This window comes from Cygnus atratus, chromosome 3 (assembly GCF_013377495.2).
Source record: "Cygnus atratus isolate AKBS03 ecotype Queensland, Australia chromosome 3, CAtr_DNAZoo_HiC_assembly, whole genome shotgun sequence".
NCBI lineage: Eukaryota > Metazoa > Chordata > Aves > Anseriformes > Anatidae > Cygnus > Cygnus atratus.
In genome coordinates, this window is record NC_066364.1 from 21,505,286 (window position 1) to 21,531,454 (window position 26,169).

The 26,169-nt window shown below is 38.5% G+C and overlaps 1 protein-coding gene across 1 annotated transcript in view; it reads right to left on the bottom strand.

The window, feature by feature from the left end:
* Positions 1-6,614: 6,614 nt before the first annotated feature.
* ERICH1 (glutamate rich 1) overlaps positions 6,615-26,169 on the bottom strand; it is a 75,418-nt gene continuing 55,863 nt past the window's right edge. Inside the window, exons 4-6 of the mRNA XM_035543037.1 lie at positions 14,514-14,888; positions 11,981-12,175; positions 6,615-7,411 (exon numbers count right to left, since the gene is read on the bottom strand). Of these exons, the coding sequence (XP_035398930.1) occupies positions 7,338-7,411; positions 11,981-12,175; positions 14,514-14,888 (644 nt within the window). The 3' untranslated portion in view covers positions 6,615-7,337. The remainder of the gene's footprint in view (positions 7,412-11,980; positions 12,176-14,513; positions 14,889-26,169) is intronic.

Consider the following 26,169-nt stretch of genomic DNA (forward strand, 5'->3'; position numbering starts at 1 on the left):
TGCCACTACCAGACCAGCACCTGGAGCAGGTGATGCTTTAGTAATGCAAAATGTACCCTCCTGTCTCTTTCTCAGTTGCAGTGAGTGCATTTTTTTCAACAAGATCCAGGTGCCTGCAACGTAGATGTTTCCCATCTGACCTGCTTGTTTATGCTCCCATAACAGCCAACATAAAGGTGTAAGTTCTTCTCTCTGTACCACTGTTCTCATCCTAAAATAGATGTCTAGAAGCAATCAGTTATACCGGGCTGTACAGGTATCTATTTCATCCAGTGATTTTAAAGGTTCTCAGATGGAAACACCTACACTGCAGAAATCAGAAGTTAGGAGAAATGAATCCCAGCCTGCAAGCCTCCAAGCTCTCCTTAGGAAGATGAACGCTGCCTCCAATATGTACATGGTGGAGTACCTAGTCCTTGCTTCAGTAGACAGATCACCTGTGCTGTATAAAATGATTATGCCATTTTTAACCACCAGCACCCCTGCTTACAAAATCTTCTAGCATATTATTTATAATAATTTAATCTGTTACATTACCCAAGCACACTGCCACCTGAGATGTAATAGCATTGTGCTGGGTGCTGTACAAATTCACGATCCCTGTGTCAAATTGCTGCTAGTTTAAGAAAAAACAGATGAGAAAATAGGCAGATTGATGTGGGAGTATACAGATACAATAAGGCAACATTAGTCATCACAGTAGGCAGTTGTCTTAGCACACTACTGACCTAGCTGCTGCTGAGCTTTTGAGCAGCATTATGGCAAAGGACAGTTTTAAAGAAGGCAAGGAAGAAGACAGAAAGACTGCTCTGTAGAGGTCTGTGGAGAAAAAGCACACAAGTGTTAATCTGAAAACGTAACAAATGGGTGATGGAAGCTAGTACCAGAGGCTGAAGATGGAGGAACCATCTGTGCACTGGGGGACTGAGGAGACTGGCAAAGACCTTGAAAGAGAAGAAAAGCAGCCTCTAGTTGATGCAATTTATAGCAGCCTACAGTTGATGTAACAGAAAAGAAGGAATTAAACCACAGATTCATTCCTTCTCTATTTTTGTGCAGTCCTCTTCAATCTTAGATAACACTTTTTTTTTTTAAATGCACCCTAAAATGGGATGTAACAATGTAAAAGAGAACTACAGCTCGCTTATGTATTTTACAAATGTATATAGTTCATTAAGCTGAACACAGACTATTAATTCTACAAAGTTAAGCACTCAACTTGGAGAATGTCCTTATTAAAACTGTACATCTGGCCTTTACTGACTGTGGAGCATTTATACTGTTTTCAAATAATACATAAAATATACAGTTCTTCCCTAGATCTTTAGATGTAGGAAACATACACAGCATTTCTAAATTTCTCTTTTTTCTTGGTATGTATGTAGTGTGTGTTTCTGCCATGGCTTTGTTCGGCGTATATTTGGCAGTTTAAAAATATAAATCTTCTTCATTTAAGAAAACGTATTAAAAATCGTGAAATACTCAGACATTATAATTATCCTATTCAAAAAAATATTACTTAGATGCAGTGTGGAGAACCAAGTAGTTAACAATGAAGCTAAATTAACTACACAAGCATATGCAATGCAGCCCTCCTTACGTACAACCTAGGGTTGAAGCAATTAACCACAAAATCTACTTAACTACAACCTGAGGTTGGCCTAAATATCAGCATTTTTCCAATCTTACAGTTTTTTTTTCTTTTTTTTTTCACTATTACTCTACTGTTGATACACAGCATACCATACAAGTCTGATACACACGACTTTTCATTCTACTTCTGTGGACTGTTTTTATGATATACCAGATACTACTGAGTGAAGTATGTTTTCTTCAAAGACAGCCTAACAATTTTCTGCTTTCATGCTGCCACTCACCACTTTTTTCCTTCCATGGCTTTTTTTGAAAGGCTTTTTTTCAACATGGCATTTCAGAGATTCAGCCCACGGAGCAGCACCCCCCTGCACTGGTGCAGGGGAGAAAAGCCAGCTGCCACAGAAAACACTTTAGGGAATTTATAACCCTACAAGATTGCAAAGTGCTATAAAAATACTGCACCATTTAAGAAACAGTAAAACTCTATAGCAATAGGGACTGCTCCCCATATTAACTTATCCACAAAAGAGAAGAATTAGGGCCTTAAAGGCAATTTTGAGAATAAACCATGTACTTATATATAGCAATAATGGCTTTGGACTCATACTCTTGCATACAAGCAGTGACCAGATATTCACTACTGCAGAGGCTCAAAACTACTTCATCCTGTTTTCTTTGTACATGGAGTAGGGAAGGAACCAGCATCTACTCAGAGCCCATCTTCGTCTTCTCTTCCACCATGCTGCTATTTCTCCCTTGCTATGTAATGTTCAATTATGCAAACTAGAAAATTAACTCTTGAATCCACACGTAGGCTGCTTTCTAGTTGATCCTTAATTTTTTCCTACTCTTGGAGTCTAAGTTTTAAAAAACAAAATGTAAGTTATATCTTCTCAGAAATCTGAAATATGCTGATAATAGTGTATGCAGAGTTTATTCTGAAATTCTCTGATGCAAAGTTTACCATAAAAATGCCTCAAAAATTCCACAATATTGCATGTTCAATAGACTGAATGATGTGCAAGAAGCAAAACTTCAAGTCTGTCTCCTGTGCCATTTATAGGTTTAGCATGAGGATTGAAAGCAATAAATGCTTCATTTCTATGTTGAAGGAGCCATGTATAGTGGAATGTAAAAACACACTGTGTTTACTGATGGATATTAATTTACAGTTTTCAGTTTTCATATTCTGGATGTGTTGGTTATAAACCTGTTCGAGTAAACAATAAAAGGTATAGGAGAATCAGCATCACTTCTTTTAGAGGAGCACAGAAAAGTGACTACGCATTAAAATTCTGGTGTGTGAAATCTTTTTTACTGCAAATAGAGTGTTAAAAATTGAACCAAATAATGCTTCCCTCCCATCATTTTTAGTACATTGCCTAACTGATACTATTAGAGGACGGGTAATGTCCTTTTCTTTTGCTTTTAAACTAGATCTTTCTACTATGTACTTTCACATGTTGCTTTAAAGTGTCCTTCTGCATCTTACAGTTGAGTACACCATTGTTTGGTGTGTTTGCTTCAGAAACAAGTACACTTGTGTGACTGCATTTATCTCCAATGACGATCTACGACATATCTGCTTGGATTTGGTCTTATTTTCTAAACTCTCAGACATCTCAGATGTTACTTTATCCTCTGCTCTTTATAATCTTTGTTAGTGGTAGGTTTGATAAGCATAAGATTCAGCTCATATCACAGGTCATTTACAAAGACATCAGATATCACTGCCTCTAAGCTGCTATGCTCTGAAATGTTTCCCAGGCTAGCTTTGTTAGGACCAGTTCATTTCTGCACTAAATATAAGGGTTATACAGTGGTTGAAGTGAAAGGAAAAAAGAGAGACTGAAAGCAGTCTTTTCTCCATTATTGCCCCACTCAAGCAAAGAACATTTTTGATTTAAGAAATTTTATTCACATTCTGGGATTAGACTGCTGATAGTACAAAATATTCCTGATTAGCAAAGATACCCATATCTGTTCCTCTGTATGCAGCTATTTGAAATTCAGCTTAATTAATAAATCATTTTAATAGTATGAGAAGTAGCTAAGCATTGAAACAGAAATAATAAAGAGAAATTCTTAATGCAGAATTCTGTTATACTAAGGATGGCGTTCCACAATTAAATTATTTTACCACCTCTTTGAAAGGTCCTACCCACAATGAAAACAATTATAAAGTTAAGGTCCTATTATAATAAAATTGCCCAATAAACTGCAAAAGTAACTAAAAAGCAAAATAATATTTCAGCCCAGAAAACATGTTTATGTAAAATCTGGTAAACTGACCACTAGCCTACTCTCAGTTATTGTGTAATTTTTTCCCACCTATTGTACATGTCACATATATACATATAAAACACGTTTCTACATCATCAAAAATGTATTTCTTTTGGGAATCCTAGCTTCTCCCAGTCCATAAATAACCCACAACCCTCAGCACTGTGTGTAATTAATTCTAGGAAGGCAACAAATAGATAGGAAGTAAATGGAACATGACCCTATCTAACTACAGTATGTACAGGGACTTGTATGGGCTACCAACAGCATAGAAAGTTTTTGAAGTTTTTCTTACTATGAGTAAGAACTAAGGGACTTTCTGCACTGTTTCTTTTCCTCGTATGTTTGGGTAATAGCAACCCTTTTCTTGACATACACGGGTTAAAAAAGACGATATAGAAACTGCTTATGCAGCAACAAAATCCATTACCTTACGTGAAAATAACATTACTAAGGTTACAAAGCCAATCTGTAAGGGTATGTGGAATGTTCATTCATGTCAGATCAAGGACCTTTTCACTTCAAAGGGAATCATAAGTAACAGAGAGAGCAATAAGCAAAACCCACAGCAAGCAATAACAGAGATTATAGTAAGGACTAAAGCTCTCCAGTCTCTAATTGATAGTCCATTAAGAAACTACAGGCATAGGTCTGGAGATCACCAGTCTGGACTTTGTAACATAAGAAGGGGTAAAAAGATAAACTGGGTTATGGATACACAGGGAGGGCCTGTGGGACAATGCATAATTTATTAAGGAACGTTTAGGAGAAAGGCTAAAACAGAGAAAAAGGGGGAATGGGGAGGAAAAAGGGGAGAACAGAGAGGAGAAAGGCTAAAAGGGGCCAGTCACATGTAAGCAGCCACAAGTCAGATCAGTTATCTAACTGAACCCTGCCCCTGATCACCACAGTCCATCCCATTTTCTAATTAATCCTTTTAAACTGTCTTTCCATGTAAATCTCATTTTCTGTCCCCTGCATGAGTGCTACAAATTCCAGATACCCTCCAATGCAGAAGCTAGAGCAAGTGAACTAAGAACCAGCAACTGGAGACAGACCTTGCGTGACAGCAGCCTCCACATCTGTGGTGCCAGCCACTGGACTGAGCGAGGGTCTCAGCACCAGAAACTGGGGGGAACCATATTTTTATTTTCTCCTAGTCTGATTTGTGTGTCTTTGTACATGTACAAAGCTTCAAGCTGGACTACTCAGTGAGTAGGAAGCTCAGGGTCTGGGCAGAGAGGCCAAGGCCAGGCTGATACCTGAAGGATCTGAGTGCTTGTGTGACGAGTGTGAAGGTGTGCATCTGTTGGATGGAGTGTGTCAGGCTGGACTAGCTGAGGAGTGGGAGACCCAAAGAGCAGTTGAGAGGGCCCAGGATTCAGGCAGGGATATCAGACAGGCTGAGTGCCTGTGCTGATATTTGAGGGATCTGCTAACATGAGTATGCCTGTGCATCTAGAAAGTGAAGGCCTGTGTGTTTTCACTAGTGAGCTTTGGTCATAATAGGGCAGAGAAGATGATTGTCTGTACTTAGGTTTTATGTGAGGCTTGGCAGGGTTACACATGCATGTTGTTAAAGAAAGTGCCCTGACTGTGGCAGTCTGTCAGTCAGTCACTGTTGTCTGCGTACACGTGTGTATGTGCACGTCTGTCTCCCTGGGATATGTGCTATGCCTCACTACAGGCTGAACTTGGAAACACGAGTGCTGCAGTTGCATCCATCAGTGTGGGACGGAGGGACATCCAGGTCTCTAGGAGCACCAGGCTGGGCTCCAGCAGACAAGGAGCAGGAACCAAATCCCCAGGTCCTGGAGCCCACCAAAGGTAGCAGCCTTATAGCATCCCTTAGCATAGTCCTTCAAGTATCAGGAAACACAGGAATTACAGTTGTTTGCACAGTCCTAATTCTACCTGTTTTGGACTCGTGTTTTATGATACTGTCTTTAATTACACAGTTTCACTTTATTTTTTCATTTTCACTGTACGGGATAGATGATGTTTACCTAAAGAGCTGCTATATACCCTTTTTGTGCGGTTATGAGGCCTCACTTACTGCACAGCATTCAAACCTCAATCTGAGGATGAGGTGGTTAATTTCCTGTGGGGTCTGGCAATAGGGTACCTAGGTGCTCACATTCAAGTGATACTTTCTTCATTCTCCAGCTGTGGGACTGAGGCTCACAGCAGCTCAATGAAAAACCACAGCTACAATTCAGTGCTTATGTGTTAGCAAGTCAGGAACTTTAAAACAGGGAATATGCTATTAGTTTCCTGTGTGTGATGTCTGGTTTAGATCTCTCTCCTAGCAGATACAAACCTAACTCAAGTTCTCTAGGGCTGCACACACCTGACTTAGCCATAACACCATTTTTTCTGCACCTGCTATCCTTTGGCATGAGCCTTCTATTTTTTTTCAACTAACGAGAATGAGGTATGGTTGTATATACGAGAGTATCACTAAAACAGTGCATTGCAATAGGATATACCAGGCAATATAATAAAAATTCAAAACAAAAAACATGCAATATTTATACAGTACTTGCCAGTAATATATCTCCAAGCACATGTTGGCAGAGATAAATATGTTGCCCCCACCGTACTGATGAAGAAACTAACACACTAGGACATGAAACGGCTTCTCATCACCTATCAGGTGAATGACTCAGCTGAGAGAAGAGTCCCTCGCTTACAAAGCACTTTTTTTCAGGATTCAAAATCATTTTACAACTATGCCATGGATATTATTTATTATATCATCTACACAAAGTTAAATGCAGGTGCAGAAGGACTGCACAGTAATCAGTAAGAGAATCCAGTCCTGTAGTTCTGTAGTCAGTGAAGCCCACAAAATTGTAACACAATTGAATTGTTCTGAAAATGCCATTAAAGTTCCTGTATAATTCCAAAGAGTACCTACATGATGTAGGTGTAGAAATCTATCGACTTCCATAATTTATCAGTTTATTCAGCAAAAATACAGTCCTCAGATGCATTTTTGCTTCAATTTAATAAATATAAAAATACATATAAAAATACAATATTTCTATGTTTCAGGTAGACAGATATATATTACACATAAACAAGAAAAGTCAAGATATAAAACTTCCAGAAAGGAACTATCAATTAATACAGATAAAAATTACTATACCTCTTAAACAAAATACTTGATACAAACTTAATCATTTTAGATAAGGCCCATATCCCAAAGTGAAATATACATACTCATCCAGCTGAAGATTCAGGCCATACAGCATATATATAATTCTTGACCAAGAACAGAAATCATATGTAGTTGTACCCTGTTTATTGTCTTCTGGAGTTACTAACAATGAAAAATATTAAATTACCTGAAGGTGTAGAACATATATTGATACTGTTCTTCCTGAATAATTGCTACTTGGTTAAGAGCTTGTATATTAAATTTTAACCCTGCACATATGGACACAGGCAAGGCTTTATTTCCTGTTCCTCACAGGAAGGATGTCTGTAATCCAGTAGTGAAACAGAGTAATGACTGTCTTGGTATAATCTGAAACAAAGAAAAAATATTTATCCTGAAATATCTCAATAACATTTCTGAACATTAAAAAAAAACAGTTATGTGAACATCTGTTTCCATTTGATACCAGCATTTCTATAAAAACAATACAGACATTGGAGCTTGAAGGCTAATATATATGAATTCCTAGATAAACCGGTGCATTTTCTTGTAAGAGGTCAGTTATTTGTATGAGATACAATTTTGGTTCTTTATTTTTGAATGCTTCATTTATTATGGTTCATTAATTCAGAAAAAATTATTTAAATGATATGATCATATGGGTAAGGCTAAAAGAGTCCGATCTTCTCCATTTCTTTCTTTCTGGAGTGTAATTTCACACATTATTATTTACATTACAGTAGCACCTAGCAGTCCTGGTTGAGAATAAGTCTTCTTGTATTAAATCACGTCTAGACAGCTGTATTAAAGCCCCCACATTCCTGTCTTAATTCAAGGTTTATCTATTTAACTTTATTTATTTTTAATGATAGGAATTTCTATGGTACTTATCACATAATATCACATTTAAGATGATTCTATAATGTCATGCTAATATAACTTTCACATTTAATTTCCTTTTCTTTGAATGCTCATTAAAAAAAAAAAAAGTTAAATTTAATCATTTTAGGGCTTCTGTGTATCCATATTGGTGCACAGTAATTCTATTACTTCTGGTTTGTGAAATGTACCCCCCCCCCCAAAGGAGACATATATAAAGGACGAATCTCCAAAAAATTACAGTTAAAAGAAGCTTCTAGCTCATTGGCGAGTGATAATTTCCTAGGCAACACGGGAAGAGTATATTTGAGACCTGATACTAACCAACAAAGGGAAAATGTTAGTAGATAATGGAATGAAGATGAGTAGAAACCGAATGAGTTCATAAATTAGGAGCTAATGACATATTTTTTAAAATTAGGTGATCACCTATGCTTTAATAATTCATGTGAAATCAGAATTAAGTAGCCCTCATTTCAAAGCTATCGTTTCCAACCAGCAAATGGAGCATTACTTCCAGGTACAGCTCTTTGCTTTTGCCCACTGCAGTATGCAGGATCATGAAGGCATCTGGCCACCTGGTTTCTGACAGACCAGCAAAGCTCCCATCACTAGAAATGTGTGTCTGTTTGACTTGTTAAGCTTTCTGTTCCCTGCATTTAGAGAAGACTGTAGGTGGAGCTACGTGTTTTTCATCAAGGACTACAAAATAAAGGGAAATAGCAATAGGACATTGTTCCTTTTTTAAAACCTGAGAACAATGAAACTTTAGCTAACCATTTGCAAACAAAATTTGTTGACCACCATCAATTTTGCATGATCACTGAAGTTAAGTACAAGGTAACTATTCAGATGCTCTGCAGTCTCCCATTTAACAGGTGATGTCTAGACAGATCAACCAGTATCTCTTAATCATAGAGATTTTTGCCCTTTTCAAGTATGTTTTTTCTCTTGGATGAAGGGCTAAAGATAATATATAACTGTTGATCATCTCTCTGTTTCAACCTCTTTAGCAATTTATTCTTCCTGAAGAAGTTTTCCGACCCACCACCAACCTTCTTATACCTTTCTTTGACATGGCAAATAGTGAGATCTAAGAGCTGAAGATAAAACAGAAGCTTTTATTTTATTTCATTGTTGCTTTCTTCTTTTGGCTGAACCATGTTTCCAAATCTGAATAATGTGCTAGGACGCATGAAGGAAGTTCCAAAGCATGCTCTTGATGCAGTGGTTTTACAACTTGCGGCCTTCTGAAGACCTTGGCCAGTCCATAGCCTTACTCTAAAGCTGTGAAAAGTACTGTGAAAAGTAACTCAGAAAAGCAAGGCTGCCACCAGTAGGCATTACCTTGCTAAATGGAATTTGGTAGAACCAGTGGAAAAAAAAAAAAAGTTATATAATGGTATGTTTACTTTGTAGTTTACTAATGGAGAATGTTTATTTATATGAGAAAGACAGATACCTTCTCATGGTTTTTTCCTACTCTTTCTTTCCTTGAAGTAAATTCAAAACTGGACAAAACATAGCACCCATTATTCCTTCTTTGATGCTGGCACCTTAAGTAGAATCATAGCTACTGAAAAAGGATTAACATACTGCTTCTTAACCTATAAAATAGGTTAATTTTGTAAAAATAATACACCTTGCGAAAATTAAGAACAATTGTTTTCTTTTCATTATGTTAAGAAGGAAGAACTTTTCCTTCTAGGACATCATGCCCCAGTAAAAATAGTCAAAACCAGAAAAAAAGGCAAGAAAATCATACAATCTTAAAAAAAAAATTCTATGATTTCTATGATTTCTACATTTTTATCTTCATAAACAGTCCTACTCTGCATTTCTATTAAAAGAACTTGAATTTGCTGAGACAACAAGTTTTTATAACTGACTATCACCTGCTCATTGGGAATGAAATCTAAAATTTTAGAAACTGGGCAAGACAACCTATTATTGAGACAAAGATAGTAAAAATAAACATATAATTAAAAGGCTAATTCAAGGTAAAATTTCATAGCATTATATTCTCATTCACCGAAATTCCTCTGTTACAAATAGAATGTATTGTTAAACTCTGCTGAGCTAAATTAATATCTAGCAGGTGCTCAATTATCCTTTAATAATTCATAACAATATATTTTCTCCTCACATTGTTGCACCTCATGAATATCAAATCAACTAAGTTACACCACTGTGAACCTGGCATGAGATTAGATTAGAGCCTGGAGTGACAACAGTTACTAGGAAAAAAATCAACAGGAAGAGTAAACAGTTTCAGGCTATACCAGCAGAAACATAAATGAACTTAAAAAAATCACTCAGAAAATTGTTTTCTGCTTTTTCAAGTGACAAAGACATCCACCTGAAAATCAGGGTAGTTGCATGGATTTGTTTCTAACTTGTTTCTGTTTTCTCTTCTCTCTTCAATTTGACATTTCTGGTATATAAAAGGAAACAGCAGCTTGCCTAAAGGTGGCAAAACCAACAGATTTCCTACTGTATTCAGTAGAATTTGGATAAGGCCTGTAAGAAATATCATGAATGTGGTCACTTCAATGGCTCCACTTTGATTTAATCAATAGAAGCTGAATTAGGTCATTTAATAAAGGGCCAATTACCACTACCACTATTCTTGCTGAGTCCTGTATAGTTTGCAAATGTGTATTAAATCCAGTGAGACTATCTGATAAGAATTAAGATCATAGAATCTAGGCTTGAAATTGACGGTTGAATGCAAGAAGGATTTTGTTCCAAGCATACCTGCATACTTCGTATCTATCAGAACCTGGAGGGCTGTCATAAAACTTTTTTACATCTTAAAGAATCCACATTTAACTCTACAAAAGTGTCCTTTTCAAAATTTATCAGCTATGAGCTCTGCAGGCAGGAATTCTCTCTTTTCTGTATTATAACAAAACACAGCATACAGTAGGCTCCAATCTTGACTGTGATCTTTGGCCACTATCATGCTGTAAATTATTTAATGATGTTGTGAACAGCAGTCTCTTCTTTGAATGTTATTGCTAAGCATCTGATAACTATGATCTTATTTACTCTGTTAAGACGCTACTACCATTTGAGTCATTACTTTTAAAAGAACTTAGAGGGTGATCTGAAATGGTTGAGATTCTCTTGTGCCATAGCAAGTGCTGTCAACTCTGATTAAATTCCTTGGGAGGCAAGAAAATTCAGCACATCTTGTAGATTTGGCTGATGCCACCAACAAATGTACTAATGACAAGTATGAATGAGCATTTAAATATCAACTGCTTCAAAAATGAATTATTATGGACCTTGTATGGGCTACATGCTCATCTCACAATCACTTGAGGAACTATTAACTGTCCAAGAAGAAATCTTACTAAAATTACAGGGGATATAATAGAGAACAAAAGGAACATGAGTGGAATCAGACTTGGGCCTCAGGGATGAAATGGTTTAGTAACATAATATTTTTTCTTTTTATGAATGACATTATTATTTATTATAGAGACTTTGCTTTTTTACATAATCAACAGTGGTTTTAGCAACTTAAAACTGACATTTATATTTAAATAATAACAAATCAGTAAAGCAAAATTAGCAAGAAAAATCTGTATGTTGAAGAAGCCAGGTAGGTAACCAAAACGAAATGAAATAATGGGCTTTACTGATCCTTATGCATGTAAAACACATCCTAAACTGGATGACTGAAAACTCCAAGATAAACATGTTAATTTCAATGATTTTAAAAGATTATAAAGACAGCATATTAAAATATGCTTTAAACATGACTAAATATTAAAATAATTCAGATTTAAAAAAAAAGTGTTTTAAGAACCTTAATCATCTTGTACTCCGCAGTCATTGAAGAAAATGAAGTTTCCGTACTTGTAATGCCCTGTTTCTTGTTTGGTTATTATTATTTTTTCTGTGGGAAATATGGTTTCAAATCTTGTATAAGCACATACTAACCACTATAAAATTATTTACAGCTTCCCTATACAAAAACGTCTGCAAATCTGAATCTTAATCCACACAAAAAAGAACATCAGTGAATGATCATGTCTGAATGGTACATACCAGGAGGCATTATGGAATGTTCTTGGAATTGTTTCAAAGCATCCTTCAGTCTGTCAATATCCTGTAGCAATACAAGGGATTTCAGCTGATGTAGACGGGTCACATCTGAGGAAGATATGTTGCGAGATTCAAGATGTTGTAAAAGTTCTTGGGTAGTTGCTGAATTTACAGCAGAATCCGTGCATTCTGATTTATCTGGAAAATGATGGGAAACCACATTAAAAACATTCAACAAGTATGGAGAATTTTCAAAGATAGTATCTTCCTTTTTAGTATAACTTACAATCAAACATCATGTACTAAAGAGCAGTGTGTACAATTTTTCATTAATTATTTAAACAATAATAAGAGGGGAAAATAACAAATTCAAAAAGTAAAAAGGACAATAGAATTCATCATGACACAAATGCAAGAGGAATCTAAATTTGGTACGATGAAGAGACTGTACTGAAGACAAAAGACTTTCCTTCTTATACAGTACATATTACAAAAATGCACACGTGGAGGCAGGAAACAATTGTGTGGAACTACTGCAAAGCACTTCTGGAGGCATCCAATTACCTTGTTACTGTACTTTAATGTTTTTATTTAAGAAGTGGATATTACAGCATGCGACACAGCAGAGAAGGACACACTTTGTTTCTATGGTGCTAAAGCATAAATTAATTCTCCCATTCTGGTAACAATGGAAAGTCTCCTTAACCAGACTCCCTTTTAAGTTATAAGCTTATATTTTTTTTTCTTTTTTTTTTTTTACCAGCAAACCAAGTGATAGGAATAGATTTTTCCTGATTCAGCTTTCTGACATAAGTACAAGAAGTATAATCCAATGTGACCACTTGAAAACCCTGCTAAAAGCAATGGCTTCCAATTTTGTCCAAAAAAAAAACAAACGGGGAGTGTTAAAGTCACTCAACTAGAAAAGGCAAACAGCATGATGCCAGAGCTATATTTAAACTAGGACTTGCCTAACAAGAAAGTTAGTCACACAGATTTAAGGATGTGAGATCTTACCAGCAGATGGCCCAAGCTTCTGATCTGCAGGTTTGACACCGGGGCTAGGCAGTCTGTCTACCACTGCTAAAACCTGAACTCGATGTCCTAGGAAGCCGGGCAGCTAAATATTTTTTGTTAACATTCTACATGTCACACAGCTGCGGACAATTGACCAGTTTTCTGTTCTGGACCATGTGTTATACACTACCGCAAATGTAAAAAGCAGTGTAGTTTACATTTACTTAGCCATACACTGAAGTAGTAAGATCCTTGTTTCTGGTGATGGAAGTACATTAGCCAGAAAGTAGGGTGGCTTTCAAATGCTAGACAGCGTATGAAGACCTGACACAGAGGAAATATTGTAACAGTAAGCATAGAAAATTCTGTATATAAATCTTAAGAAAAAAAATGAAAACTCTGATGTCACCCTAAGAGGGTTTTTAAAGTAATTCTGTAGTCTAGAGATGAATTTTATGGGAGTAGGGGCTGACAGCTCAGACTGAAGATGGACTCACACAGGTAGGTAAGCTGTTTAATCTTCATGTAGCTCCACAAAGACAGTCAAGGCCATGCACTTTGAAAATATTTTCACTGATTTTTTCCAGTTTAACAAGGCAGTTATCATTTTAAAGCTATGTTCTGAGCTGAACAACTAAAGAACACTGCATCTTGCCTTTAAGACAGAATATTTAATTCCAGATGATACCAACATAAGCTGGCATACGTACAGATAATTTTATCTGTTTTAATTATCATTAAAACATCATTATTTCTGGAAGGCATTAATGACATAAGCACCATACAAACAGCTGTTTTGGAGGGCAACAGAAGAAACATATTTAGCTACAACAATATGAATTTCCCCGATTTTAGTGTCCAGAATGAGTATTCAATAGTCCATTAGGGAAAATATCCATGTAATCCTATTTAAAGTGCTATGTAATGTGCATTGAACATTAGATGACATTCATCTCATTCACAAGTACTTTATGCCAATACCCTTTCCCAATGCCAACAGTATCTTCCTCTTTCCTCTCGGATGCAGTCTGCCTAGATTTCATTATACATTACAAATAAATCTCCCCCTGGGAAGAAGAGCTTTTCAAAAAGTAGGTTGGTTCAGAGATAGCAAGCATGAAAGTAGTTTAGAATAGCAATTATTGCCCTCATTTGAAGCCTTTTGAAAGGAAGTAACCCTTCTGGATGTTTGCTTTCAGAGAAAAGAAGAATTTGGTCCATTTTAACCACTACACTTACCCAAGCACATGGGGATGTTTTAAAAATGAGAAAGGAATATTATGTGCATTTTCAAAGACAGAGAAACAAAGAGATTAGGACCACAGTTTTCTACATTGATGTGGATGCTTTCATGTACACACCAGAACGTGGGACAAATGCTAAGCATCTGCATCTCTTACGAATTCAAAAGATAATTCTCTGGTAGATTTGGCCCATTCTACAGAAATAAGAACCACACATCTATTTTCCTCAACGTGGTAATACTTACAAAAAAAAATAGGGAGAAAATGATACATACTGTCAGCAAAATAAATTTGTTGTGTTGCCTGCAAGAAATCCAGGATGCTATCTGCCTTTTCATCTATGTCTTTTAAGTCTGCTGCTCCTTCTCTGTTGTTTTTATCAGGCTGATATGTAAAATCCACACCAGTATTTTTTGTTAGCAAGCCAGCTGCTCTCATTTTTTCTTTCTGTCGCTTCTTTTTCATTTTCCTCTTTTTGTTTTTGCTTATTTTGGGGCTGTCTATCTGCTGCAGCTGTAAATTATCTTGAACAAGAGTCTCTTGCATTCCGGATTCTGTTTGTTCTCCATGTAGATTATTAGAGTTTTGCAAACTGTTCTTTTGTTTCTTCCTTCGAATGCGTTTTCTCTTGGTTTGTCCTTGATACTCCTCTGCAGATTCAAAAAAGAAATGATAGTTGTAAATAAGAAGATCTGTAATAAGCATTTTGGAACTGCATACAATGAAATATTACTCGCTTCAAACTCTGGGACGTCTGAGTGGCTCTAACCTTACTTTTATGATTAGAATGCCTTTCAGTGCTACAATGTCAAAGCCAACTTTTGTGAATGCAGAGAGTAAGAAAGGTTCTTTTGCCTTCTGCTTTCAAAAAAGACTGTACTGTCCTTTGTGCTATATACTTTACATCACATTTACTTTCTTAAGGCAGATACTGTGGTTCTACACAGAGAGTGAGGTCAAAAGCATTACCAAGGCAAAAACCAATATGGACACGCTGGGGGACATGGGACGAGGAGCTCCCCCAAGAGGTCCACACAACCTGTTGGTAGACTTGACCAAGAAGGCAAGAATGCACGTAATTCACAACAAAAGACTGATGCATCCTTCCATGGTAGTACCGTGCCTTAAAAACAGCAGTCATCTATTTCTGACTCTTCTTCTTTCTCCTCCTTAAACATCATTTTCCTTTGGGATACCTTCCTGCTAGCTCAGCTTTGGCCATCAGCTTTATAGGTAAAGCACGCAGGGCGTCAGTGACCTTGGCAAGTAATCTCTGATCTCTTTAGCAGCCTGTCTTGGTTCTGCCATTCCCTTGCTACATTCTCATTTCCTTACGAGCTAATTCTTCAAAAGGCTCAAATGTCAAGGGAAGGAAGTCCCTCTTGCTCTCCAAGACAGCTTTCATGTTTCTCTGTTCAGATCTTATCACCGCGCACAAAGCCAGAACTCTGAAGTCATCTCTGACCCTGAACTGACTTGCTCCCACACACACTCTCCTGTGAATGTAAGCCTTCCTGGCACTAGCAAGGGAAAGCTGCCAGAATCCATCTTGCCTTTGCACTGCTGCTGAAATCTGTATTTATGCCTATAATAATTTCCTGTCTAATTAACTGAAATCCCCTCTTCCCTAGTCTAACAAAATCCTCACACATTTAATCATGGAGCCCTGAAAGCCAGTGTTCCTCCAATGCCTTGCTGCAGAAAGTTCAGCCATTTATCCTTCCCTCAACCTGCACGTTTCTAAATTCCTCGCAATGTGCTGAGCCCAGTAGGCTTTTTCACCTGGTTTTATGCCATTCTCTCAGGGTCAAGGATCTTTGCTTGCCCAACGCCAAAGTCATGCAGCAGACACCTGTAGCCCATCTCCTGTTTCCAAATGCTCTGCAGTGTCCTGAACTGCCTCTGACATCCTCAGCGTGCTTGGCTTCCTCATCACTCCTCCCCCTCCAGTCTTTGCCTCTATTTTCTCCAGAGTCAGAGGCCCTCTCTTTCATTTCTGTTTCTTTTTCTGTCTTGAACTCTGTCAGCTCTGAGCCACTTTCTCTCTTTAAATATCGCTACAAGACTTTTAGTTCTTTAGCTGACAGATGACTCACCGCAAAGCAATTTTCCATACTTTCTATGAAGAAGGCTGTGTAAAAATAAATCCGCGGTATTGTAATTGAACACCACAGCGTGTTAATGACACACCAAACGTCACCTTGTACCCACAGCGTGGAATGTTTTGCACGCATGGTATTTGAGCTAAATATCTTTATACATGATTTTGGGCATATGGGATGTGGGAAAGATAACGACTGTGCAGTCCTGTAGGAATGAAATATCAGAACCGAAGGCAGATATGAATGGTGAAAGATGATATAAACAAAACATCAATGTTTCATCTTAAGATCTCCTTTGGAATTGCATGGGAGTATTTTTGTTACAATAGGTGAATTCCACTATGAACACAGACAAGGTGTTCCTCCTTAAAATCTCTCAGCCCTCCGTGAACCTGAACACGCTGTCTGCTAACACAGCTACTCTAATTCGTGCTCTCAACAAAGTGGCCCAACATGCTTTTTAAGCATCGAAGAACCAGTAAATCACATCAAAACTATGGCACGTTGTGCAGTCAAGCACCCTCTCTTGGTTTGAAACCACTTAAAAAAAATGGTACACAAGGGAGAAGAGGGCTTAAGGTAATTGAAGTTTTGAGTCAAATCCAGAAGTTTCCTTATCCATGGTAGCTCAGGACAGCAGAAGGTCTCAGAGGGGGTGAAGCTGTCAAAATGCAGAATGAATGTAGTCTTCCCAAATATATGTTATTAAGATAAATGTCTGATTGAAAGGAAATCAGAACTGTGCTGAGCTTCCTCCAACACAGGAGACAAATCAAACCCAAGACATTACCTAGTTCTCTTTAGGAGTTAACCTGGCAGTCCTCTAGCAGGTTGTTTTTGACATTCTTTCCCCTATATATCCTTTATATTTCCCATATATCATAACGTCTCTTCAGTAAGGCTGAAATTTTGCCTCAATTATTCCAGGGTTCTCCCTGTTGGACAGTGAGCAGATTTCAGCCTCAACTACTGCCCCACGTGTGGGAACTACTAGTGATTTGGCATCAGGAACAGATACAATTAGATGCTGATAAATGCAAAGCAATGCACAGAAAAGGGATTAATTTGGACAACTCACTGCTACGGTCAGGGTGACCTGTTGCCAGTGCAGGAAAAGCAAAACAAAACCCAGACCTCCTTTCCATAGACTTGGTGTCACTATGAAAACATTCATTCAGTGACTATCAGTGATCAAATCAGCAAACACCTTGTTTGCATACCAAAGAAACAGTGTGGAAAATAACAGGAACAATATTACAAAGCTATTATATAAATCTGTTGTACTCTTCAGGCTTGTCACGCTTTATTTCGTAGCATAGTCCCAGCATAAGATGTTGGCAGAAGAGAACTTGACTCTCACAGAAGTTATCAGAGACATGCCCAAAAGTTATTTATTATTTGACTTGAAACAAAGATTAATAAAGTGGGCTCTATTTCTGCCTCCTCATGCACGAAGAAGGTGACATCTAATTAATCTGAGCAGTTTCACAAGCAAATAGAATAAAGTAAACACTTAAATTCTGAACAGTACAATTAACTTATTGAATTCACATGTGTGTGGTAAGCACAGAAGCCAAGAGCTTAATGGGATTCACGAAATGGTTGTTTATACAGGCAGCAAGGCTGTAACAGCTATGCTAACACATAAATAAGAGTTGTAGAAGAAATATAAACCACAATGTTTAAGTCACAGCCCTCAGAGTGACATTAAATGAAATGTTCAGTGGGAGTCACCTCCTATAACCTGAGCTGTCTGAAAAGTAAATACTTAGTGCGTACTTAGACCTATGCTCCTGCTAACAAACCGAGAGGCTGGAAGCTTTATCCCTGGAGGTGTTCAAGGCCAAGGTGGATGGGGCTTTGAGCAGCCTGGTCTGGTGGGAGGTGTCCCTGCCCATGGCAGGGGGGTTGGAAATAGGCGATCTTCAAGGTCCCTTCCAACCCAAACCTTTCCATGATTCCGTGATTCTATGAAGCTTCCTAAAGCAATCTGCCTCATCCTAAACCACCTGGGATGAAAATGCACCCTAAAGGTCTGCATCTCTCTCTCTCCCTCCCTCTCTTAACTACAGAGGAAATGTAGACAGGGAATTTGGACTGGTTGCTTTCAACAGCTGAGAAGAATTCGTCCCTTTTACAAAAATTAACAATATGGAAGAATATGCTTCTTAACAAAAGCCTGCTTTTTTTTTTTACTATTTTTTGCTAATGAAAAAAATCACCGTTTTATGCACAAACCCTTTTGACTGATTCTCTACATTTCAAAGCAGTAGGGAGGGCCTGATAAAATTTCAGGAGGTATGACTTTGGCTGCAATAATTTTTCCCATGGACTGCAGAGGCTTGCTGTGTCAAAGAAGCGTAACTGTAACAACTACACGGCATGTATACTACACAAGCAATCTTAATAACACCTTGATTAGATACTTCAGTAACACTGATAGAAACATCAGCTTCCGGACCAGGCAAACCATAACCACAACTGTATCGTCAGCTTGTCCTAAATCCACAAGAGCTAATGATTTGTTTTCTCTCTCTGATCCTTAATGGCCTGTCACCTCTCTCCAAAGACCCATCTCTGCTCCACAGGTGGCTTAATTTATCACATAATCTCATTACCTAGAAGCAATTGTCTTTAACCTGTTTAGCCCGGACTCGGTGCCCTCAGTCAGACTGAGCAGAGTAGCTTCCAACCAAAATGGTCGTGAACATTTTCTAGCCATGGTCATCACAATGGGATAAGCATTTCTTTCAGCCTCGGTAAGAACAGCCTCTTCAGGAACTGCTAAGATTTGAAAATACTTGTTTGCTTTTTTGTCCTGCTTTATTATTTTTAGCCTTCCCTGATGCAGTTTACCATGCGGCTGCAGTCACACTCGTCTGCCTGACAGGATGCTGTGGAAGTGGGCATGAGTAGCCCGAAAAATGAAGGTTAGCAGCAAAAGAAAAAGTCATCTACTAACAACTTATCTCGTCTGGTGTGAAGCATTAAAAACTCTTCTCCATGTAAACTGCATGTCACTTTAACAGAAAAGAGGCACAGCTCCATCAATAAACAGACTTGAAACGAAGACTTAGTTTATAAAAACTGCTTACTGAATTTTGATAATGAAAAGTCAGCACATCCAGTTTATATCTTAAAAAAAAAGAATATTAAAAATCATGATTTACATTAGGACTTTGAATATGCTGACTTTATTTATTAACTTCTTTTATATTAGTGAGGTATACCATGTAATTCATCAGGCCAGGCAGGGAGACACAGAGATGAAATGCCCTAAGGTGAGCAAACTGCCTCTGCTGGCTCTATCTCCCACTGAGACTAACCATTAGTATGGGGACATTGCTGGCAGCTACATGATTGAAAAGAGCTTCCTCAAGTTCAGATGTGCTCTTTCAGTTCCTTCAGACAATGGCAGATGGAAACATTCACGGAAAGAATCATGTAAGCCATTGAAAAATGGAAGACTATTTGCTTAGGGGCCTGCAAGTCTAGGGTATGCAAAGTCCCACATCATGCCAAACTGCAGTGTTTGGCTTTGAGTATCTGAGAATACACTGATGATGCTAAGGATTTTTAAGAATCAAGTCCCTAAAAATATTATTAGAACATTCTTACATTCCTTTAGAACAGCCCAGCAACCCCAACAGCCTAAAAAAGAAAGAAAAAGATAAAGTAGTCTGAGGAAAAGACAGTCAAAGAACATCCTCTGAGCTCCTCTGCAATGTGCTTGTCATAACTCAAGTATGGCAGCTGGCTCTCCTGCTCAAGGACCAACTCCCACGGAATGCTTTCCGGACGTTGTTCATGGTAATTTCGTTCTTTTGCTGAGATGAAACAGGATGTTTCTCTCTCCTTATTTTTCATCCAGTTTAAACTTTTCTCCCTGATATAGTAATGGATTTTCCACGGTGTACCAAGCAGCCGATGCAGAAGAATTTCGTTTTGGTTTATGATTTTGCAAGAGAGAAAAAGTGTCATTTTTAGTGCAAATTAAAATATCAGCAGGCTGTAATTTGACCAAGACAGAAAACCTGTGGCTAACAAACGCAACAAAATGTGATGGATCATTATAATAAAAGCAATATTGAAAAGATTTCAGGAGCACAGGACTTCACGTTAATATTTTCAGTCTCTTTTGCGTTATTTTGGAAATCATTTCAATCTATCATTTGAGATCTGAAACCCCTCCACTTCTAATGGTTTTAGTTAGCTTCAACCCTTTTGATGTTGGAGAAAACTGCAAAAGACTGGAAGCTGTTCATTAAAGGGACTGTCTTTTGTTTGTTCTTTCGTACTGCTCTATGTTCTTAAACTCACAAATGAAGGGTTTTTATGAAAATGGGTAAATGCTGCATATACGCTGCCAACAACAACAGAGTGCTGCCTTTCTGATTTAAAGCAAATCCAACCAACAGTGATGACAACAGTATGTAAAGGCAGATACCCCATTGTCTGCCATGGGTTTGTATCCTAAACGTTTACCTGGCTCTATACACAGATGAATTTCTCTTATTCATAAACTGTACTGAACTCCTGCCATTAGAGGTCACAACAACCTACTTGCTACTGTAACCTGTATCACCCAGTGGCCATACACAGCATTCAAGATAAGGTAAACATCATATTTATACAGTGGTGTAATGATGTTCATTGTTTAGTACTTTTTACCCTAGTAATTCTTATCATTTTATTTATTTTTGACTGCTACTGCATTTTGAAATGTTGTTTTCACAGAGTAATTTATCATACTGCGAAAATTTACTCTTGCTTGGCAACAGCCAGCTGAGAGCCCATCATATTACAGGGGAATTTGGTTGTTTTTTCCTAACCGTATCACACGACAATTATCTGAAATGAGTTTCACCTGCCATTTTTGACAAGTCACTCAATCTGAGATGACATTGCAACAAGCTCTTGTCAGTTAACATCTGTGCTTCATTGAGAAACCTTGTGATTTCACTGTTCTTTTTACCTGACCGGTAATTGAATGCAAGCCTCCAGTTCTGACCTCCCTCTATTTTGAGAAGTGCTATTTTCTACTTTTATGAATACCTACTCTGAAACTTTACTTTTTACACTATTTCTTAAAAACATTTGGTGAGGAGCTTTATTAAAAACTTTGTGGAAATTTAAGGAAAGCACATCAGCTGTAGTACCACCCTTATCCACATATTTCCTGGCTCTTCAAAGAATTCCTGGATGTTTGCAGATTTCCTTTTTGGAAAATTCATGTTATTTGTCCCATGTAGTTTATAGTTCTTTGGGTATCCACGAATCTTATTTAGTATTGTAATTTGTGCTGAACTGCCTAAGGCTAACATAAGGATTACAAACTTGCAGTTCCTTGGACTACACAAGAACCGTTTTTAAAAACTGGCATCACACTGTCCAGCCTCAAAGTCTCTGATAACATGGCAACCTTAAGCATGGGGTTATGTGTTACTGTCAGCACTTTGAGCAGTTTTTTTCCTCAAATTCTTTTAGAATTTTTAGGTGAATCAAGTCTGGTACTGGTAATTTTATCATATCACTTGCTTTGTTGCATGATTACTAAATCACTTTCATACATCCTTTGGGAAATCCCAATAAGGAATGGTCCAGCGTTGGATTCTCCAGTTTCTTCTGCAGATAACACAGACACAAAGAATTTATTTAAGTTCTCTGAAACAGGTCTCTTTAAGAATTACTTCTACACCATGACCATTGGCTCAACTACCTCTCGCACGCAGGTTGGTCCTGATGCATCAGAAGTAAGACTTACTGATTTTGATTCTTTGCACATTTTCTCAAACCTCCCGTAGCCTGCCCTACTGTGTTTTTACATTTAAATCTGTTTAAAATGTCATTTGGGTATTGAATTCAGCTTTTTAAACAGACACCCAATTGTTTCTCACAACTTCCTTTGCTCTGTTGTCTAGCTGTGCTGTCTTCCTTTTGCTTTTTCTCAAGCCTTTCAAAACAGGTGGTGGGTGCTGGCCTCGTATTTCACATATGGTGTCCTCAAGTAGCTCCCTCACCACCTGGTGCTTCCTTCGCTCAGCTGACATCTCTTAGGTTCTTCTTAGTAAGAATCTTTATTTCTGTGTGCATCACAGAGAAGTGGATCATAACTGTTGTGGTTTTGTTGTTGCTGTTTCAGGAGGATGTTGAGCCTCATTACATTACAGCTGCTGTTGCAATGTGCCTCTTCTGAACCCATCTCCACTCAGGACAAAGTCCAGGCCCGTATTTCCTCTTACAGCCCCTCTAACCAATGGCTCAAGTATTAACAGCATCTTAAAACAGACTGCACAACATCCTGATTTGTGACAGTCACATAACCTGCACAGGGAGAAACTAAAGACCCCATCATTACTCTGTATCTGCTGCTCCTCTGATCTTCCAGCACCCATCAATGTGTATTCACCATCCCAGCTGGATACCTGATGAAACAGACTCTGAGCTTGCTTTGCTTTTTGATATGTACACTCAGTACACAAACACATTGATCTAAGGCGTCCAGGAGATACTTGAAATGATTCCAATGAATAAATTAATATTGACAATATGTTTCAGGCCTCCTGTCATTTTATGCAAAATGTGCTTTACTGAGGCCTTAATAAGTTTTCCTAAATAACAACCTAGCTGTTACAGTTCAGTGACATAACTTTTAAATGAAAGCAAATATTTTGACCTGTTAATGATCCTTCTCATTATTGTTATTATTATTTCTGATTTCAGGCTCCCTGTCTTCATTCATTTTGGTTTTCTTGGGGTGATGTGCAAACAACCTAAGCCAGTCATCTTTGAAGGCAGGCATCACACAGAATTTCCTACATGGGATCATCTCAGTGGTGATCGCCAAGAACACTGAGAATGATTGTGTTGACTCAGTGAGAAACTCTTTGAGAAATTCAGTGAGAAAAATAGAGAACGAAGCAGATTCACAGCCATGAATGAAGAACAGAGATTCAATGACAACCAGTAACTTTTGAAGGCTACCAAATCAGAAATGCTCAAGGATCCTAAAGCTGCCTACAGTGTTTTTACAGTTTAGCAGCTGCAAAGACTAATTGCTTCTAAATACAGAAATCTTCTTAGTCTTTGGCTGATAAGATTACGTTTTTGTATTTGAACAGACAGCATCACCATGAATTGGAGGGGGAGATTTGTAACATTTATATTAAAAATGGGAGACATTTTAAACATTTGATGTCGCATGTACACTAAAAAACTTGTTCTTTCATCTAACTTTGCAGGCAACAACTTTACATTCAAGTAATTTTCTTTAAAATCTTTTTTTTTTCCCCAGATCTGGTTTCCAATGAACGCTTAGTTAAAAGAATCCAAACCTCTCCTTTTGCTCAGAATAACATCAGAAATGATAAGAACAGCTGCAAGCTTAAAATCCTGATCAGCATTTAAAATGTTCTTTCCAAATATACCAGCCAAAATGTGCAAGAAGTTATTTAGACTACAGGACCACAGACTATTAAATGATAAGCAACCTAATGGAAAACTGATACTTAGTTTTCCCTTGCGATAAAACAGCATCAAAGAGCAGATCTAAACTGCAATCTAACAGTACATGGATACTGAAATAGCAAAATGAAGACACTCAGCAACAAAACCCAGACCCAATTTATCAATTTCATATCGAAGTAATCAAATATTTACATGTGATAACTTCTTAATACAATTATTGCAGTATTTTACAACATTTCTTAACGTTTTATATAGCATGCAATAACCAATCACATTTAACATCACATATGAAAGAGATGCCACAACTACAATTTATCACATGCTTCTCTAAGTGAATCATATTTCAGAATACATTGGAAAAGGGAAGTCTGAAAGAATGTAAATCTTCCCTGTGTTTCATTTTGCATTATTTCCTTTATCCATTTGTCTTTGGATACTAACTCCAGTTTTAATTAAATTTCATGCCAAAGTGTCTAAGCAGTTTTGTAAAAACAGGGATGCTTTAGAGTCTGGGTTCAGCTTATTTTTATCAATCACTCTGTAAATCACACTGTAGTGATAGTTCCCTTTTAACGAACAGTTGAAAACATTCATGTAAATCATTTCTTAATGATGAAGTGTTCTGTTAAGCTAATCGTATGCATAAATATGCGAACAGGCATGCTGTGATAATGAGAAATACCACAGGGAAGATCCTGAATAGTTATGTAAACCAGTAATCTGCCAATCTGCAATAGTCAGGAATCTGGTGCCACAGTCTTTCCAGTGCAGTGGGTTGTTCTTGGTTGCAAGCTGCAGTGGGGTTCTCACCTGGCCAGAGCTCTGAGGTCTGACTGCTCATTCCTTTTTTCCACAAGGAGCACTCTTAAAATACTGAAATGGTTTTTATATAGGACAGCTGAGTTGTACTAGAACAGGCACTAGGACAGGTGACTTTCTGGGGGTGAAAACTCAAAACAAGGCAAATCAAAACTAAACAATCTGTAAACACATCTCCATCTTTGCAAACCAGTCCTCTTTACTCAGGCTTGCTCTCAGTCCAGCACATTGGTGACTTCCAGAGCTGCAGAAAAGTCTACACCATCTCCTTTGGATCTTGAGGAGAAGTCCCTCTATCATTTCTGAAGCCTGGGTACCTGCTGTTCTTAGCTGAAGTCTGGTCTCTGCTGTATACAGGCTTATTCCTTGGCCACCATCATCTCTCAGAGACCTGTCTGCCCTTTACTCTCCATGGAGTTAAACTCTTTCAGCAAATGTCTCCTCATCAACTAAGGACTCCATCTGGGCTTCTCTCCTGGACAGCTACAGTGTTTCAAAGAATTAAATATGATACTATACTGTGATTACTCCTAACGAATTACTAAAAAAAAAAAAAAAAAAAAGTGGTACCACCCTCTACATAAAAGTTTAGGAAGCGACTGGAGTAATTTTGATGTTTGTATTTGGTTTATGTGGCGATGGTTTGGTAGCAGGGGGCTGCAGGGGTGGTCTCTGTGAGGAAAGCCCAGCAGCTGCCCCATGCCAGACCAGAGCCGGCTCCAAAAGGGACCTGCTGCTGGCCAGAGTCGAGCCAGGGAGGGGCGTTGGTTGTGCCTCTGGGAGAGCAGATTGAAGGAAGGGAAAAATAACTGGTGTGCAACAGCATCTGGGAGAAAGGAGTGGGAACATGTGAGAGAAGCAGCCCTGCAGCCCCCAAGGTCAATGCAGAAGGAGGGCAGGAGGTGCTCCAGGCACGCAGCAGCAGTTCCCTTGCGGCCTGTGGAGAGGCCCCTGGTGGAGCAGGCTGTCCCCCTGCAGCCCATGGGTCCCACACGGAGCAGATCTCCACGCAGCAGCCTGTGGAGAGGAGCCCACACAGGAGCAGGGGGTCTGGGGGGAGCTACCGCCCGTGGGGGACCCGTGCTGGAGCAGTTTGCTCCTGGCAGATGGACCCCGTGGTACAGAGCTGTGTGGGAGCAGGTCTTGAAGAGCTGCTGCCTGTGGGCAGCCCACACAGGGTCAGTTCGGGAAGGACGGCATCCTGTGGGAGGGACCCCACGTGAAGCGTTAAGGACTGGCCGCAGACCCCATTCCCCGTTCCCCTGCGCAGCTCTGGGGGAGGAGATGGAAGAGAGGTAGAAGGATGGGGGGAAGGTGTTTTTAGTTTGCTTTTAGTATCTCATTGCTCTAATCTGCTGGTGGTAGGCAATAAATTACCTTAATCTCCCTAGTCTGAGTCTGTTTTGCCCGTGACAATAATTGGTGAGTGATGTCCCTGTCCTTATCTCAGCCCTTGAGCCCTTTCCATTGTATTTGTTCCCTGTGGGGAGCAAATATGAGGGGGAGTGAAGAAGCAGCTGTGGTGAAGATGAGCTGCCCAGCA